At 37.2% G+C, this 17,668-nt stretch overlaps 2 protein-coding genes across 4 annotated transcripts in view; both read left to right on the top strand.

Moving 5' to 3' along the window:
- LOC149285516 (regulator of G protein signaling 7-binding protein-like) overlaps positions 1–2,985 on the top strand; it is a 49,228-nt gene extending 46,243 nt beyond the window's left edge. For 2 of the 3 annotated variants that reach the window (XM_089495302.1, XM_089495301.1), the window contains exons 5-6: positions 2,140–2,210; positions 2,894–2,985. In XM_089495302.1, coding sequence (XP_089351428.1) covers positions 2,140–2,210; positions 2,894–2,985 — 163 coding nt within the window. Of the gene's footprint in view, positions 1–2,139; positions 2,215–2,893 lie in introns of those variants that run through there. The other variant, XM_089495303.1, reaches the window with a different exon arrangement.
- Positions 2,986–8,516: 5,531 nt separating this feature from the next.
- Positions 8,517–17,668, top strand: part of SHISAL2B (shisa like 2B) — a 50,984-nt gene continuing 41,832 nt past the window's right edge. Inside the window, exon 1 of the mRNA XM_089495275.1 lies at positions 8,517–8,710. Within this exon, the coding sequence (XP_089351401.1) occupies positions 8,517–8,710 (194 nt within the window). The remainder of the gene's footprint in view (positions 8,711–17,668) is intronic.

Here is a 17,668-nt window from a genome sequence, read left to right as displayed (position 1 = left end):
ACCACAACATCCCTGTAGAACATAAGCACAATATATAGATTTACACTAGCAGGGCCCCTCATACACTTCTGTACCAGTGTCTATTATTACGTTTGTGATTTAATGTTACATTTTTGTGATATAACAATGAAATCAGGTTCTCTATAAATAACATTATAGATGCTTACCCCTTTTCAGCAGTACATAGTAGGTAACAGGATAATTATGAAGTATAAGGTAGCAAGACAAACATGTTCACACAGCAATAAAATGGATTTAGGATTAAAATCTAAACATTCATTTTGATAAACACAGACTAAGTCCATCAGCCCCTGCTATGCCCCCTCCACAATTCTTCCCATGCTCCGCATCAGCCCCTGCCATACTGCCATGCTATAACCCTGGTTACTCAATTCTAGGTATGTCATATCCTAGCCCAGTGCTGCCCTCTTCTGGCTTTTATTTGAAGTGAAGGGGCAGGCTTTTGTAAGATTCCATTGAAAGCATTTCAACTTATTAGTGCCCCCATTCTGTCAAATGACCATGGGTGTAGGAACCGGGGGGACGGGGGGGATAGATCCCCCCCAGTAACTCATGCGGGGTCGACCGTTAATGAAGAAATCCCCCCAGGGCCGTAGGAACCCCCCCCAAGAAGAGAGAGGGGGGCCGAGCGGTCGTTTTCAGCAGCCGCTCGGCGTTCTTCTGTCTCCTCTGCTCCCTGCCGCAGCTGCCGCCTGCCTTAACGCTGCCCCGACTGCAGTGGTGGGATTGTGAGGCGTCTGTCTTGGTGCCGATGCTTCACGCTTCACGCTGGCATTTGACGTCATATGCCGTCGCTCAGCAGTGAAGCCACGCGCATCGCGGCAGAGCAGCGAGACAGAGGCCTCGCGCTCCCACCACAGGACTACACGGTAAGTAACCTACAAGGGGGTAGGGAGAGGGTAGCTAGCGAGAAGAGGGGTAGGAAGAGGGTAGCTAGTGAGAAGGGGGCAGGAAGAGGGTAGCTAGTGAGAAGGGGGGAAGATAGTATGAGGAGGGGGTAGATAGTATGAGGAGGGGGTAGATAGTGTGAGAAGGGGGTGAAGTGGGGATAAAAGTAACAAAAGGGGGTACTAAGTATATTGAAATAAAGAGTTAGAATGAATGAATTAATATGTGGATGGATTGTGTGAATGAGTAAGAGAATGAATTAATCCACGTGTGGATGAATTGTGTGAATGAGTGAAATAATGAATTCATGTGTGGATGAATTGCTTTAATTATTTGTGAGCTGGGCTGTTTGGGGACAAAGTTGGCTCACGCTGGGCTGTTTGGGGACAAAGTTGGCTCATGCTGGGCTTTTTGGGGAAAGTTGTCTCACTCTGGACTGTAATTTGTTTGTGTAATCAGAGCGCTGGTCAGGTTATATGTAGGGAATGTGGATGCCAGGGCTGGCCTTTGGGTTGTGCAACCTGTGATCTATGCCTGTAATTTATGGGGTTTCTATCTTTAATGCTGAGTTTATATGTGATTTCCAGTTGATTTATACCTGCAAAGCTGGGTTTATGTGTTGTTCTGTTGATCCATGTTTCCATACATTATTTATATATACCTGCAAATATAGGGTTTGTATGTCTTATTCAGTTAATCTATACATGCATGTGGGGATCTGATGGGGGAAAATGATCCCCCCCCCAGATTTTTAGGGGTTCCTATGCCCATGCAAATGACTGCAAACTAGCATGAATCTGTCCCAACAAAAGTTAAAATTGATCAAAAAAGTATATTAAAGCAGGAATTCACAGAAATGTTGTAGTTTAACTCATTAAATTTAGTATGCATTATAAAGGGCAATAATTGGTAAATGTATTTGCAAGAATGTCTGAGTCATATGTACTTTGTACAAAATATTTTTGTATACAGTTATTGTCAGTTATGTCCACATTATTTTTCCCCCTGTCTTTTAAATTCTAAAGTATTTAAATTCATGGTATAGGACTATGCATGTTTTTACTTCCCACATAGAACATTTAGGACATATACATTGTATTTTACCCAAAGTGAACGCAAGTGCCATTTTATGTAATAACCATGTCGTGTTCATGGACGTTTTAACACATTGTTTGGGACATTTAAGATATGGACAGTGTTTGAGTTAATTTCGTTTTCATTTTTTTTCAGAGACATGAAAGAAATGAAAAACCTTTTAAGCAAACTCAGGGAGACCATGCCTTTGCCATTAAAAAACCAAGGTAAGTCATGTACATGCACATCCTGGTGTTCCATATGAGGACATGTGGCATGGGAGAAGATGTATTGTGGAGGTGTGCGCTGGCTAGCCAGCATTCCTGTGAATTTCCAGGGTGTGACTATTCATGGTTGAGTACAATAAGTAACAGTAACAGTTCATCAATAGCTGTATGTTGTCTATTGCTTCTATAAACAAATAGTCTAATGGAGATGTAACATACTGTATGTATATAGTACCATAACCAGAATAGGTCATTGTTCTGCATAATTCCTATCCAACCTAGTACTTTAGGGCCAAAATCCTCCTACTTTAGAGTTTAGGATTAGCTCACAATGCAGAACAATGGAGTGGGGTCTGGTATAGCTGAGTAAATGGTATACAAGAGTTGGCTAGTGTCATTACACCTGTTAGCAATAGGTTTAGATGAAACACCTAAACTCAATAAATTAGGAGGGATCTCCACATACTTTTGGCTTGATAGTTTTATGTTAAAATCACAGTTTTAAATGTGATTTTTAAAGTAAAAAGAAGCCAGTGAGTTGAGCAGTGGGTGATGATCCCCCTGGCAGCAGAATTTGGAATTGATTGAAATACAGAGTCCATTTAGAAGAAGGCATCAGATATCATGACAGATGAGATCTCCTTGTGTTATAAATGTAATATCACTATCTTTTTCAATTCCAGATGATAGCAGCCTTTTAAATTTAACACCATATCCACTTGTCAGAAGAAGAAAGAGAAGATTCTTTGGACTGTGTTGCCTCATCTCAAGCTAAAAATGCAATTTAAAAAGCCATTCTTTCAGTAAATGTATTCTAATTTGACCTTTGGAATCATAATCCATAGAGGTTGGTTATTCATTATGTATTCCTTGTTGCCTAAATGCCATCACTGCTCTTCCTCTGTTGAAGATGAATGCTGTTCCTATACCAGAACAGGACTGGAAATAGGTTTTTAAGGAAAATTTGAATGCCTCACTTAAAGCTTGAAACAAGCAGAGATTTGGTCAAAAGGTTCTTATATGAGACCTATGGCATCCACAGAGGTAAAAAAAAAATATGCAAAAATGCGTTTTGTCCTATTATTGTACTTTAAGGGAGAAATTCCACAGTAACAAGGCTCCGTATGGAGAAGTTAGAGTGAAGCACTGACTTTATCATCATCTAAAGTGGTATAGATGTTGAACCATAAGTGATGGCCAATAACAGAACTTTATTTTGTATCATTTTTTTCTTCTACCAATCATACTTAGTCTTCCACGATGCACCAGGATTATTCCAAGACCTCAGCCAAGATCCTAACTTATTTATGGATTGTATATATTGTAATCTTGATTACGAGCAGTATTTTCCTTTAAATCAAATGGTATGATCTCTTTATGATGTTTGAAAATGTAAACTGCATATATGTGTACGTGTATATTTATCTATATTTATGTATGTGTGTATGTATGTATAAACATGTATGTATATAAACAGATATGTATATATATGTATGTATTAACATATGTATGTGTGTACGTATGTGTGTATGTGTGTATATATATATTGCACATTACATACATATATGTATATACATATATGTATTTCCTGAAATATAGATAAACATAAAATAACCTTAAAATTGCGTGTTGCATTATACCCCTTCTGCAGAATTCCTGATTACTTTAAAAAAAAAAAAATGTTCTAAAGGCTTGTTTCATAACGAGATGTGTCTTATATCCCCCCAAAAAATATATATATAATGTACATGTGTGAATGCGCAACCATGCAAACTTGCATAATATGTATGTGTTGAAATTTCCCTATGTATATCCTCATAAACCCATAGATAAAATAAATAATTTTTCTTGTTACTATAGAAATCTGAAGCATGGTTTGTGCACATCGGCATAGTGCAGTGTTAAATCGAATGAGGCATGCTGGAATTAGCTCAGATTGTAATATACTACACATTTTACATTGTTAATAAACTTTTTTTGTTTAAATTGTGTGAATTTTATTTTACACTAAAGGGTGTCTAAGGAAGCGCAAAAGATGTTTCTCCAACCTTTCCGTTTTGTTCTCTCATAATTATTTATTGGAAAGGCCTGGCATTCATTAGTAGTAGGAATGATGTATAAAAACTGCTTCTAGTGAAAAATTTAAAAAGTGCTCTTATTGCCATGGAACGGAACGTTCCTACCGATTGGACCATTCCGTTAGCTGGTATTGTTATAAGGTAACTTTTTAAACTTTACATCATACTAATGTTTAATGTTACAATGTTACACATATGTTAAAGTCAGCAGAGTAGGGGGAACGCCATTTAAAAGAAGGTGTTGTTCCACTTAGACAAGAAAAGTAAATGTAGTATTTATCATGTTGAATGAAAAAACCCTAGCCGGCCTGTTATTTTAGTCTTGTTGAGGTTTAACCCCTTCAGAACTGGGTTATTTTTTACCATGTTAGCACAGTTTTTGTGCTTTTGCTATGTCTTTATTCAACTGTGATTGCCCACTAACTCATTTGATGGGGTAAATTGAATTGGCCGGTTTCAAAGATGTCCCAAATATAGGACATGGGCACAGACTGACCAGAAAGGTGGCCCTTTCCCTTCCAAATAACCCAACAAACCCATGCATGGGGTATCACTGTACTCAGGAGATGTTACTGAACACATATTGAGGTGTTGTTTGACAGGGACATATACCAGGAGTGGTAAATTCATACCTGAAGTAAAATGTGTGTGGGAAAAAAACACACAAGAAAATACTATGGCAAACTGTAACAAAGGCTGGTGGTAAAATGTGCGCATGGAAAAAGTTTAAATATGAGCATATAAAATTCCCAGGAGTGTATATTTTTCAGAAATATATGATTTGATGGGGTAAATTGAATTGGCCAGATTCAAAAGTATCACAATTGGGTATGTGGGCAGAATTTTCAACATGTCAAAATTCCAATTTGAAAAATGCACCCCTCCCAAATGTGGCCTTTTAATCCCCAAACAACACAACAAGCCCATGCATGTGGGGTATCACTGTGCTCAGGAGATGCTGAACACATATTGGGGTATTGTTTGACAGTGGCATATACCAGGAGTGGTAAATTCATACCTGAAGTACAACGTGTGTGAAGAAAAAAAAATTACAACCATAAAGTTTGACAAAGGCTGGTGTTAGAATTAGTGCATGGAAAGCGTTAAAATACTACCATTTGAGAATTTGAAATACCCTGGAGTGTCTAGTTTTCAAAAATATATGGTTTGATGGGGTAAATTGCATTGGCTGGCTTCAAAGATGTCCCAAATAGCAAATGGGGCAGAATGACCAGATTTGGAAAACGCTACTTGTAATTATTGCCCAATAAGGTTCAGAGAAAAGCAAAAACACATAAAAACATTAGGTATTTCGAAATCAGGACAAGATTTTTCAAATAAAAGTGACAAAAAGTATTTTTTTTTTAAATTAGATGATTTGATAAAAATAAATGGTATCTAAAGAAAGCTCTGCTTGTCCTGGAAAAAAACAATATATATATAATGTGTGTGGGTGCATTAAATGAGAAAGAAGAAAATTACAGCAACACAGGAAAAATGTTAAAACAGCCTTTGTCCCAAAGTAAAAAACAGTCTTGTAATTAAGGGGTTAACAGACAAAAAGTGTTCCTTAATGGTACGTTTGGCCAAAACAATAAATAAAAATAGGTGGATATTCCAAAAGTAATGTGATTGTCCTATTCTCCTCTTTTATAACTTATCTCCATCATTTGCCTATCTTAAACGTGAAGGTTTCAGGGCCTATAACCAATTATACTATGGCTAAATAACAGATATATCCGTAAAACCTAATGGAAACTTCTAATACCAAGACATTAATGAAATAGTTGCTCTAATTTAATGATACAATTACTTTGATAAATAACCACTTATTTCAGAAGTAAGAATGTCTGACGTAAATGTTGCTCAGTAACTATCAGGTGTAGTATGGAAGTTCTAACATAACATCTTGAGTAATGTTGCCTTGGGAAAAAAACCAAACAACCACTATATTTCTAGAACGTTCATCATTTAAATAAATGAGATATAAGATTATACATAATATATTATTAAATGTATGTATTAGTAAAAATGTGATCTATATTATTAAGACAGATAAAGTACTATTGTTGAGCTTTCTGCTATAGACCCCTGGTATAGTCATATTAATTGGCGAGCAGCTGCCCATGGTCTCTTTGGGTTAGCATTCTGCATACTCAAGTGTGTTCTTGCCTTCACATTCCACAGAAAGCAATTCCAATTATTGACCAGTATTTTTCAAGTATTTTATATTATTTTTATAAAAACATACCATTGTACAATCCGGAACTGAAATTGCTTTTCCAGGATTTGATGTAGCCTTATGGTTGCTGTGATACTAGAAATACCAGAGAGACCTACCAACCATATAAAACCTAACATTTTCAACTTCACATCGCTAGTCAGTTGCAATGTAGAATTCATATATTTTGATGCCCATAATACAAACCAACCAGCATTGAGTGCAATTCTTACTTTAATTGGATCTGGCAACTGTACATGTAAGTTAAACCCTTCTACCAATCCTTCCTGCTTTTTGATATTGTTTGGATTCTGCCACTTAATTCCAGAAGGCAATCCGATTTCTCCTTGGATTAAGAAACTCTAAAATTATAAATTATCATTTATAGCCTTGTATGTTCTACTCTTCTAAAACACATATCCAGATCCTTTTTGAAGGCATCCATTTTATTTGATAGCACAACCTCCCTTGACAGTGAACTCCATGCCTTTATTGCCCTTACTGTAAAGAATACTTTTCTTTGTAGTTTATGAAATCTTCACTGTCCCACTCTCAGGATGAGGATGGCCTCTGGTTCTTTGTACATTTCTTTTAATAAGCAGGTCACCGGAGAGCTCTTTATATTGACCCTGTATGTCTACAATTCTGTTTTCTGACAGCTGCTGGCTGGCATTGTGCACTCTTGCTAAATCTGTCGTCTACAATTATTCCTAAATCCTTGTTAGTAGTTTGATGCATTGTTATTATTTTTCCCACAATACATAACTTTACATTTGTCTGTATTGAACTTCATTTGCCTGCTCAGTCCACCATGTAAATGCCATCCCAGGGGAGGGCTGGCAGCCTAAGGCCTGCGGGGCAAGTCTAGTCAAGTGGCCCATTGCGCCACCAAAGCGGCTGCTAGCGACATTGAAAGCAGCCGTCGTGCTGCAGTCACTCCACCGGCGCCTAATGAAATTAAAGCGGCCAGTGTGCACGCACCGCGCGGCCCAATAGCCGTGCCTCAGCTCTTTATCCCACCCCTTTTAAGACGTGGGACGAAGAGCTGAGGAATGGCCATTGGGCCTGACTGCCGCACGACGCAAGGGCGTACCTAGAGTATTTGGCACCTGTGGCAGATCCTGTATGTGGCACCCCCACACACACACTTTAAAACTACATAGTTTCTATGGTTAGGCAAACATTGACAGGGGTACAGCAAAATTGTTATCATTATATACTGAGGCACACATTGACGGTGGTACAGCATAACTGTTATCATTATATACTTAGGGATTACGCTGTACCACCGTCAATGTGTGCATATACTTTGAGCCAGGGTAGCAAACCGAAAACGTGTTTTAAGAGGAGAATTGTTAGCGTAGATGACAGAACCAGTTCACAGAAGATCTTATCTGTGTTGGCCATGCAACCCTAATTGTAAGCATTGGTTCTGGGCAGAAATCAAAACATTTCTAAGAAATATCATGGGATGGAGGATTAAATGTAAGAAATAGTGATGGAGATGCCTGTGGTAATTGGTGGATAGAACAGTTTCAAACACTGTATTTTATTCAGTAATGGAGAATCTGTGCATATTAATCTAATTTTTCTTTTTTTTGCCTAATAATTATTCTGAAAATGTGGTCACCTTAACCATGGAAATGACAGCTAAACCCTACTAGGAGAAATGGGAGAAGTAATGGAAACAGATGCTTGTCCACTGATGAAAATTGCCTATTGAGATAACCATGAGAACAGAAAATGTCACAATAAAATATCCCTGATTATTCAAGTTATGCTGCTTCTTAACACTAGAGGGAGGCAGACAGCTAACTTTGAGGCAGCATTTTTCATGTGGCTATTAAAACATAGTTCATACCGAGAGATAAATATATATGTGTATCTATGTACACTCAAGTGTCAAATAGGGATAGGAGGGAGTAAGGGAAGAAGGGAAGAACAGCTCCACCTGGATAATAGGAGACAGCAAAGACCACTGACCCTTAGAGCATTTCTCCTTCCAGGATGAGCAGACACCTTGCAGAATCCTGTGCCAGTTACTACACTGCTAACAACACCTTTGTGGATACTTTTGGCTGCCCCAGGAAAGATGATGGTGTAGATCTTATATACTGCTGTGGGTTTGTTGACCTAAAATACTGCTGCAATGAACCAGGAAACTATTTTCCCTACAAGCATGGGTATATGTGGACACTTAGGTAAGTGAAATGAAATCAAGTTTAAATGAATGAACAGCAACAGTGCCTAATTCAATATTGCAGAAGAAAATGTATTTAATAGATCTGATTGATACAGTATGTCAAGTGCTTGACACAAAAGCATCAATCGGATCAGCATAGATATGTGAAAGATGAAATAACACAACATTAAAGTGTAAAATATTCTAGTTTAGATAATGCTGGTAAATATATTCCCCACTAAACAAAGGTCTTTCTTAAAATAATTTTAGGAGAAGACTATTTTGCCTTGGAAATAATTAAGTTATTTGCTTTATTAGTTCCCTCTGTAGTGTATGTAAGAATTAGTGAAAATGGATGGCTAAAATATTATTTGTTGTTTTTTTAATGTGTTTATATTCTTCTAACCAACTAATAGAAAATAATAATGTTGAACCTTTTTTACTAATGCAGTGCTGTGGAATATGATAATGCTATATAAATCGATAAATAATAAATACCATTAATAAAATATGCATTATAATTATTATTATTAATAGTAGTAGTAGTTATTGCATGAGTTAGTATTTTATACAGTGCCATCATTATCATCATTATTTTGTGATTTTTTTACCCTAACTTCATTTCAAGTGGACAATTAGGTACACCATTGTTTTAAAAGATGTTAGTTAGAGCATGATCGAGTACAATTTTTGGTAGATGTATTCATGACCTACACATATGTTTTTATGCAACTAATTCATTTAGAACATGATCAATTATTTTATTTGCACAGATTAACTGAAAAACATACGTATTCTACACACATATAAATGTAAGTTTTGTTACTGCATTCTAAAGAATCACTTGGATACACCACACATTCTGCACTCCAAGCATTCAATGCCAGAGGAGGCAGGATATGAAAGAAGGATTGAGGGATTTGAGTCCCAAGGCTGAACTATGCCCTTATACAACACTCCAGATACTTGGAAAATTTGCTCCCTGTAGCTATATAAACATTTATGAGATTCTGCAGTGATGATGCTATTTTTACTTTACATTTTATTAGTAGAAAGTGAAATCTGCAGTTGCAATATGTTGCAACCACACTCTTATGGGGCTATAGCCTTTGCATGGTCCATTAGAACTGACATATCACATATTTTGAATAAATCTAACACGTTAGGAACAATTGAGCCACAATCATTTTTTTTTAATTCAAGTTATGAGAGTTGGATTAAAAATCATATCTATAAAAATTCTTAATCTGCAGGTCAAGCGTTTTCAAGGGCCAGGTCTCTTCTGCCCTGCGCAGCGCTGTACCAAGGGTAGACCGGATGTAACAATTAGTATATAACATAACAAGGTGACATACAGAAGCATCAGATGGCGAGGGCCCTGCTTAAATGAGCTTACCCTCTCTACGTTATAAGCTTCTATGTGGTTTGGACAGTGCACAATTTTGTCTGCCAAATGTGTTTTGGTTTATTACTGGGCCACATGGCTGACGTTATCCTCTGGGCTGAATGATGTGAGCTTCTACAATGGAAACCTGCAGCTCTAGCTCAGACTTTGACAGGTCCCATTGAAACACATAGAACATTTCTACAAGTTGTACAAGCAATCGCATGTTTAGGGAATAATAAAAATGAAAGTTTTTTCTTCTGTTATCCTCTTTTTATCTGGCATAATCGTTTATCTAATTGAGTTGAATGTCACATATGCGTTACAATCCAATAGAACATTATAGTGCCCTGGCACATTCACTCCAATCATGAGTAGTGTCACATGGATGGAATTTATGTTCCTGGTGGTAGCCATGACTCAGAAATTTACTCAGTCCTCTTTATTATGTCTACTGCCTAGTTCTAGCAGCACTTGATATGTAGCAGGTAATATAACATACAACTAGCTACTTATGCTGTATACACATACCTGGCCGCCGTACAGCTGGATTGATAATGTCTGTGGTTTCCCCACTGAGGCTACTTTCTGGGGATCCTGGGGGAGATGAGGGAAGGTTATGCAAAATGCCATTAAACGATACCTGACAAATCAATATGTTTCTGGAGCCTAGCAATTATTTATTAAGTATGAGTCACAAACTTCTAGCAGCAATAAAATAGACTAAAACTAAATAAATAGATCCACAGCTATTTAAAGTTTCAAATCACACGCCACAGTCTGCCCATTATAAGTATAAGAACAGTACGATGAATTAACCACTCCAGCTGTCAAACACGTTGCCGCTCATGCACATTGAGGTGATGTAGCAAGCAATTTAATCTTCTCATTTGCCAATTGATTTTAGGGTAGATTGTCCAAGCGGATTGTTCCGTGTTGCAGTATGATTATTTATTTCACAAATAAGATGAATTTTTCAAATAAAAAAATAAAATTCAATTGCATGCTATATGGTGGACTTCTCTAATTAAAAGAAAACACCTTTAATATATTATTATTATTATTTATTATTATCTTATATTTATATAGCGCCAAGAATTTACACAGCGCTTAATACAATACATATATTCAAGGGGTATGACAAGACTAGAATTGACAGACTAAAGGAAACCGATACATTAGGTGGAGAGAGCCCTGCTCGCAAGCTGACAACCTTAAAACATTTTAACAAACATACCAAGCAACAAGTGTTCTGTCTGTGCTAGAAATATAACAAGTTCCTAAAATTCATGGATACCAGATTCAGTTTCCCATTGCCATTTATAGGAATCTTCTTTTTTATAGCATTTTATTTTAAGATACAGTATTTTGGTGCCTGTCAGAATGACATCTAAGATTAAAATGAAAAACTATCAAAAATAAGAGACACTTTCTGGAAAGGACTGTTTTATGTCTTTTTTTTGGATGAACGTTCCGCAATCAGCCTTCCGTGTTATATAAAACATGTATGTACATTTATATATACCATATAGTCATACTATAAGATATATGAAATTATATTAAGAAAGGTAAACAATTTCTTGTGATTAAAAATGGCAAAAAGATTAAAAAACTTTATGGAGAATCCAACTCTGGACCTCAATCAGTATTTCAACATCTCTGAAAGTAAACCCAAGTGTTCCATGTAGCCTTGTTAATGAAGAATACATTTAGCTACTTTAGAAGAAGGTGCAGCACAATGACCCCTCTGTTGTCCTATTTTCCTGCCACTGATTGGCTGTTTGAAATCAATGGGAGCCCCGCAAAACACTCCTCCTGCAAGCCAATGAGCTCAATTTCAGGGAAAAAGACAAATGGAGTGATTCTTTAGGTGTGATAAGCCAGTATATAAAATAATTAAAGTAACTAAATATTAATCAAATAAATAAAATACTGCATACGGCCCTGTACCAATTAAATACAATTTAGAATAAAAAAAAAAAGAAAAGTTAGAAAGCTATAATCACAGTTATTTCAATTTATGACATCAAGAATACAATAAACAGTGATTAGCATATATGGAAATACTTTTAAAAACATATTCCAATTTAAAAAATATCCAGTTCCTATAAATCATCTGCTCCTACAGCAAATTAAAAATAAAAGGTGTTAATTGCCTAATTGCCCACATGCAGGTCATGTGCTAGTTATTTGAATTTAACACATTTTTCTTTAATAATCTCATCCGTGACTGATGTTCCATCTATAACAGATGGATACTGTTACATTAATGACTACATGTATTAATTAATGTCCTCCATGTCCCATTGTTTCATATTGTAAAAATGTTTCATCCATAGTCATTATTTTGGATTTTTTATTTTTTAATAAGGCACATCCATCTGTCAGTGTATTTTACACAGCGCTTTTAATTTAATTGTATTTGTATGTATTTACCACATTTTCTTTAGGTCCTATGTTCTGCTCTGATCAGTACACTAAATAAATTCATTCAATAAGAAGCTTGTCTTATGTGTGTAAATATAGGCACAGATACACTATATGTGGACACCTGACCATCTCACCTATATTAGCAATTATATGGAGTTGTCCCCTCCCCTTTTGCAGTGTGGTTGTGGGAATTTGTCCATTCAAAAGTGGTCAGGCCCTGATGTTGAACAAGAAGGCCTGGCTGGCAATCAGGACAGTTAAGTTGTTCCTCACCAAACTCATCCAACCATCTCTTTATCGACCTTTCTTTCTGCAGACAGGCACATTCATGCTGAAACAGGAAAGAGCCTTCCTCAAAGTGGTGCAACAAATTTTGAAGTATAAAATTGTCTGAAATGTCTTTTTACACTGTGGTTTTAACATTACCCTTTACTGGAACTAAGGGGCCCAAACCCTGAAAAAAGCCCCACATTATCCCTCTTCCACCAAACTTTGCCATAGACACTATCTATTCCGGTAGCTAGCGTTCTGCTGGCATCTGACAAACCCAGATTTAATTAGACTTCCAAAAAGTGAAGCATGATTCATTACTCCAGAGAACACACTGCTCCGGAGTCCAGTGGCAGCGTGCTTTACACCACTCCAGCCTATGCTTGGGGTTGCGCATAGTGATCCTTGGCTTGTGTGCAGCTGCTCGGCCATGGAAACACATTTTATGAACCTTCCGATGTATGGTACTTGTGCTGATGTTGGTTCCAGAGCCAGTTTGGAACTCTGTGGTTAGTGATACTACAGAAAACAGGCGGTTCTTATGCACTTCAGTGTCCCACTCTGTGAGTTGTCTACCACTTCATGGATGAGCTGTTATGACACCGTGATGCTTCAAAATTATAGCACTTACAGTGGACTGGGGCAGATCTAGCAGGGCATATATTTCATAAACTGACTTGTGGTAAAGGTGTCATCCTATGACTGTGCCATGTTTAAAGCCATTGAGTACTTCTGTACGACCCATTCTACTACCAATGTAGTACTACCAATGTACCAATGTATACTCCTGTTAGCTTAGGATTTGTCCAAAACACATAAACTCAATAACTACCTAAGAATAATTAGTCATTGAATGTATCTTAAAGTCTAAAATTTGCATGATTAGCTACCCCCATTAATTTATTCCTCAATGTTTGTAAATGCTTCCCTCAGATCAGTGGTTCATGCAACATTTGCATTTGCATAAATTAAACGGCTTAAGGAAGTAAAGTTAATAGGTATTCTGATTTTGCAGTCTTTTGCTATCTCTCTTCTTCCAAATGGTAAAACAATTCATTTTATACATTTGAAAACAATATTATACAATTGAAGTTTACAAAATCAAAAGTATATATTTCACCCAGCATGAACACTTTATATAAAATATAAACCCCTTCTTGCAAAATTAACTATAAAGTGGCTGTAATTGTAGACTATGGGTTGCCTTGTCTGTAAAACCTAATGGTGTATCTGGTTTATCCCATGAACTCCAGGTGTATGGCGACGTATGGCTTCTCATTCCCTTTTGAAAAGCATGAGCTGTGATGATGCATACTCCTAGTCCCCTTTGATGCTTTGTTCCTTGTACGCATATAGATGCATTTGAGGACTTCCTATATCTATACTATGCATGCTGGGTTTTACACCAATGAGCATCAGCAGGCCATTTACAGGGTCTGGCTTGGCTTATGTCATACCAGAGCTGACTCATTCACCGATAATGAATTTGTCACTTATAACACTTTAATGAGTTATGTTCCACTTAGAGTCTTTTTTACAAAGGTCCCTTCTCTTTCTGAGAAGGAAAAGCCTTCCTGCAGACGTAACAGCGGTTAATCTAGAAGGAAATTTTAAACATGATTGGGATAGGTGTATGGCTCCAGAAACTATGACCAAGGACTGATTAACATTTGACTCTTTTCAGCAGAAAAACGGGAAGACTAGATAGGCTGAATAGTTCTCATCTGCCACCAAGTTCTTTGGTTTTCTATGTTTATAAATTGGATTACAATGTTCTTAATGTTCTTGTGCTGTCACTGCTACAATCATCCCTTAACATAACAAGTACCGTATTTGCTCGATTATAAGACAAGGTTTTTTTCGGGGTCGTCTTATAATCACAGTGAGAGTGGATTGGTATGTGTGGATTGGTATGTATGTGGATTGGTATGTATGTGGACTGGTATGTATGTGGATTGGTATGTGTGGATTGGTAAGTGTGGATTGATATGTGTGGATTGGTATGTGTGGATTGGTAAATGTGTGAGAGTGATGGGTGTTATGCTGTACTATTTCCAATGTCTTTTTTGATTATATAATTATGCTCTAAAAGTACATCATAACTCCCATCACTCTATACTGTTCCATACAGTGGCAGAGCTGGGAGACAGAGGCCTTGCACCCCCACCGCAGGACTCCTGAAAGGTAAGTGAACTTCAAAGAGGGGAGGGTAGATAGGGAGAAGGGGGTGAGAAGGGGTAGATAGGGCAGAAGGGGGTGAGAAGGGGGTAGATAGGGCAGAAGGGGGTAGATAGGGCAGAAAGGAGAGAGAATGGGTAGATCGAGAGAAGGGAGGAAGGAGGGTAGCAAGAATATTGAAATAAAGATTCAGAATGAGAGAGAGAAAATGAATGGATTAATGTGTGGATGAATTGTGTGAATGAGTGAGAGAATGAATTTGTGAGAATGCATCAATGAATATGTGTAAATAATTTGTGTAAAAGAATAAATGATTGTGTGAATGAATTGTGTGAATGAAAGTGAATTAGTAAGTGACTGTAAAAGTGTTTGTGTTAATCATAGGTGTATAATTGATTTGTCAAAAAAGCAAATATGGTATAAGCAGGGTGTTTATGGGACAAAAATGGCACAGGCAGGGTGTTTATGGGACAAAGATGGCACAGGTAGGGTGTTTATGGGACAAAGATGGTGTACACTCGGCTGTTTGGGAACAATGCTGACTCATGCTGGGCTGTTTGGGGGCAAAGATGGCACGTCCTATGTGTGTGTGTGTAATTTGGGTGCTGGTCAGGTTCTATGTGGGCAATGTGGACGCTGGCTTTGGGGTGTGCAATCTGTGATATATGCCTGTAATTTAGGGGGGTTTATCTATACCTTTATTGCTGAGTTTTTATGTGATTTCTAGTTGATCTATACCTGCAGTGCTATGTTTCTGTATATTGTTATTGTATACCTGCAAATATGGGATTTGTATGTCTCCAGTGCACATGTGAACAATAATAATATATTTATATATATTTATATATATATATATATATATATATATGATTGCTAACAGCAGTCACACTCCTATCATGCCCAGATAACCAGTACATGCTAGAACCTTGGTATGCCTGGGCGTGATAGGAGTGTGATTGCTGTTAACAATATATATATATATATATATATAGCTATTTTATTTTTTTGTCCAATTTTGATGTGTTACTTACTTTTAATAAAAGTGTGATTTTTTTTTTATGGTGTGGGGGGGTCATTTTGGTTTTGGCCAAGTAAATGCTGAATTTTTGGTTTCGGTCCAGAATTTTAATTTTGGTGGATCCCTACTAAGCCAGACACTGAAGTGGTAGGCCTATACCACATCAATGTTTGGCTTAGTATATAGTGATAGGGGTTATGCTGCACTATTGTCAATGTCTGGCTCAGTGTATAGTGATAGGGATTACGCTGTACCACTGTCAATTTGTGCGTCAGTATTTAGTGATAGGTGTTATGCTCTACCCCGTGAATGTCTGCCTCAGTATATAGTGATAGGTGTAATGCTGTACCCGTCAATGTCTGCCTCAGTATCTAGTGATAGGTGTTATGTTGTACCCTCATCAATGTCTGCCTCAGTATATAATGATAGGTGTTATGCTGTACCACCTTCAATGTCTGTGCCAGTATATAACGATAGAAGCTATGCCGTTTTAAAGTGTGTGTGTGGGGGGGTGCCACATACAGGATCCGCCCCAGGTGCCAAATACTCTAGGTACGCCCCTGCATCTACCTTACCTACAGCTTTTAGCCTCCTTTGATATGGATAAATTAGTAAAATAGATAAAGTTGCCTTTGGTAACAAATCTCCAAAGAACTGCTGTCTAGGAGTGTTTTGTTTTTTTATCTCGACCACCAAAAAACACAATATGGAGAATTGTAGCAAAAGATTATTACCAAAAAGCAGGATTTTTTTTTTCCTCTAACATACTGGAACTTGCTAATACTGGAACTAATACTTTTAAACAACCCCAATGTTCAGAGCTTAGATCTCCATATTTTTTAAATGTTCCTACAACGCTTTAGTTAATGAAAAAACACTAATTGAAATGAATCAAACTAAACCCGGGCATCGGTACACGCAATTGATAATAAAAATATGCAATTAATGAATGAATAAATACATTCCATTAATTTTGTATTATCTTTTATTTCTATAGCACCAGCAATTTACAGACAGCTACAAACCATTACATTATGTAAAAAGGGCCCTGCTCTTACAATCTGGAGTGGTTGGGCAGAGAAAAACAAAAAGGTATGGAGAAGGAGGGAGAGATTGTGTAATAGATGAATGTGGGAAATATTAAGAGGGAGGATGAAAGCTAGTGGTTAGGTAGAAGGGGTAGAGCAGGTGAAGTCTTGTAATTGTGAAAATGGAAACGTGAAAAGGAATAATGATATAGTCCATGAGAAGAATGTAGGGATCGAGTAGGGGAGTTTTTTTTGACCTGAGAGCAGAAATGTATGGGGAACAGCACCATGGAGGTCGTTATGTATGGGGAGCAGTACCATGGAGGGCTAAGGATGTTTAATTCTTGAGGCAATAGGGAGCCAGTGGAGGGCTTTACAAAGTGGGGAAACGGAAGAAGTGAATCTAGCAGCAGCATTTTGCATAGATAACAGTAAGGAGAAAGACCAGACAGAGGTATACCAACTTGAGTTGTCATTCTATTTATCAACAACAAGCAGATTTCATAGGGAAATGCAAAATTAACAATTACATGTGCAGAGGGAGAAGAAGACGTGCAGTTACAAGTCATCATAATCCTACATTTCATAGTTTGGCATAATTATTGTGGAGACCAACTCAAATGCAGTGCAACTCTAATGGAAATTGGCAAAATTAACAATTGATACCTC

This window comes from Sceloporus occidentalis, unplaced genomic scaffold (assembly GCF_023333645.1).
Source record: "Sceloporus occidentalis isolate IW3139 unplaced genomic scaffold, rSceOcc1.0.p SCAF_78, whole genome shotgun sequence".
Taxonomy (NCBI): Eukaryota; Metazoa; Chordata; class Lepidosauria; order Squamata; family Phrynosomatidae; genus Sceloporus; species Sceloporus occidentalis.
The sequence above is the reverse complement of the archived record's forward strand: the minus strand, read 5'-3'. Positions and strand labels throughout refer to the sequence as shown.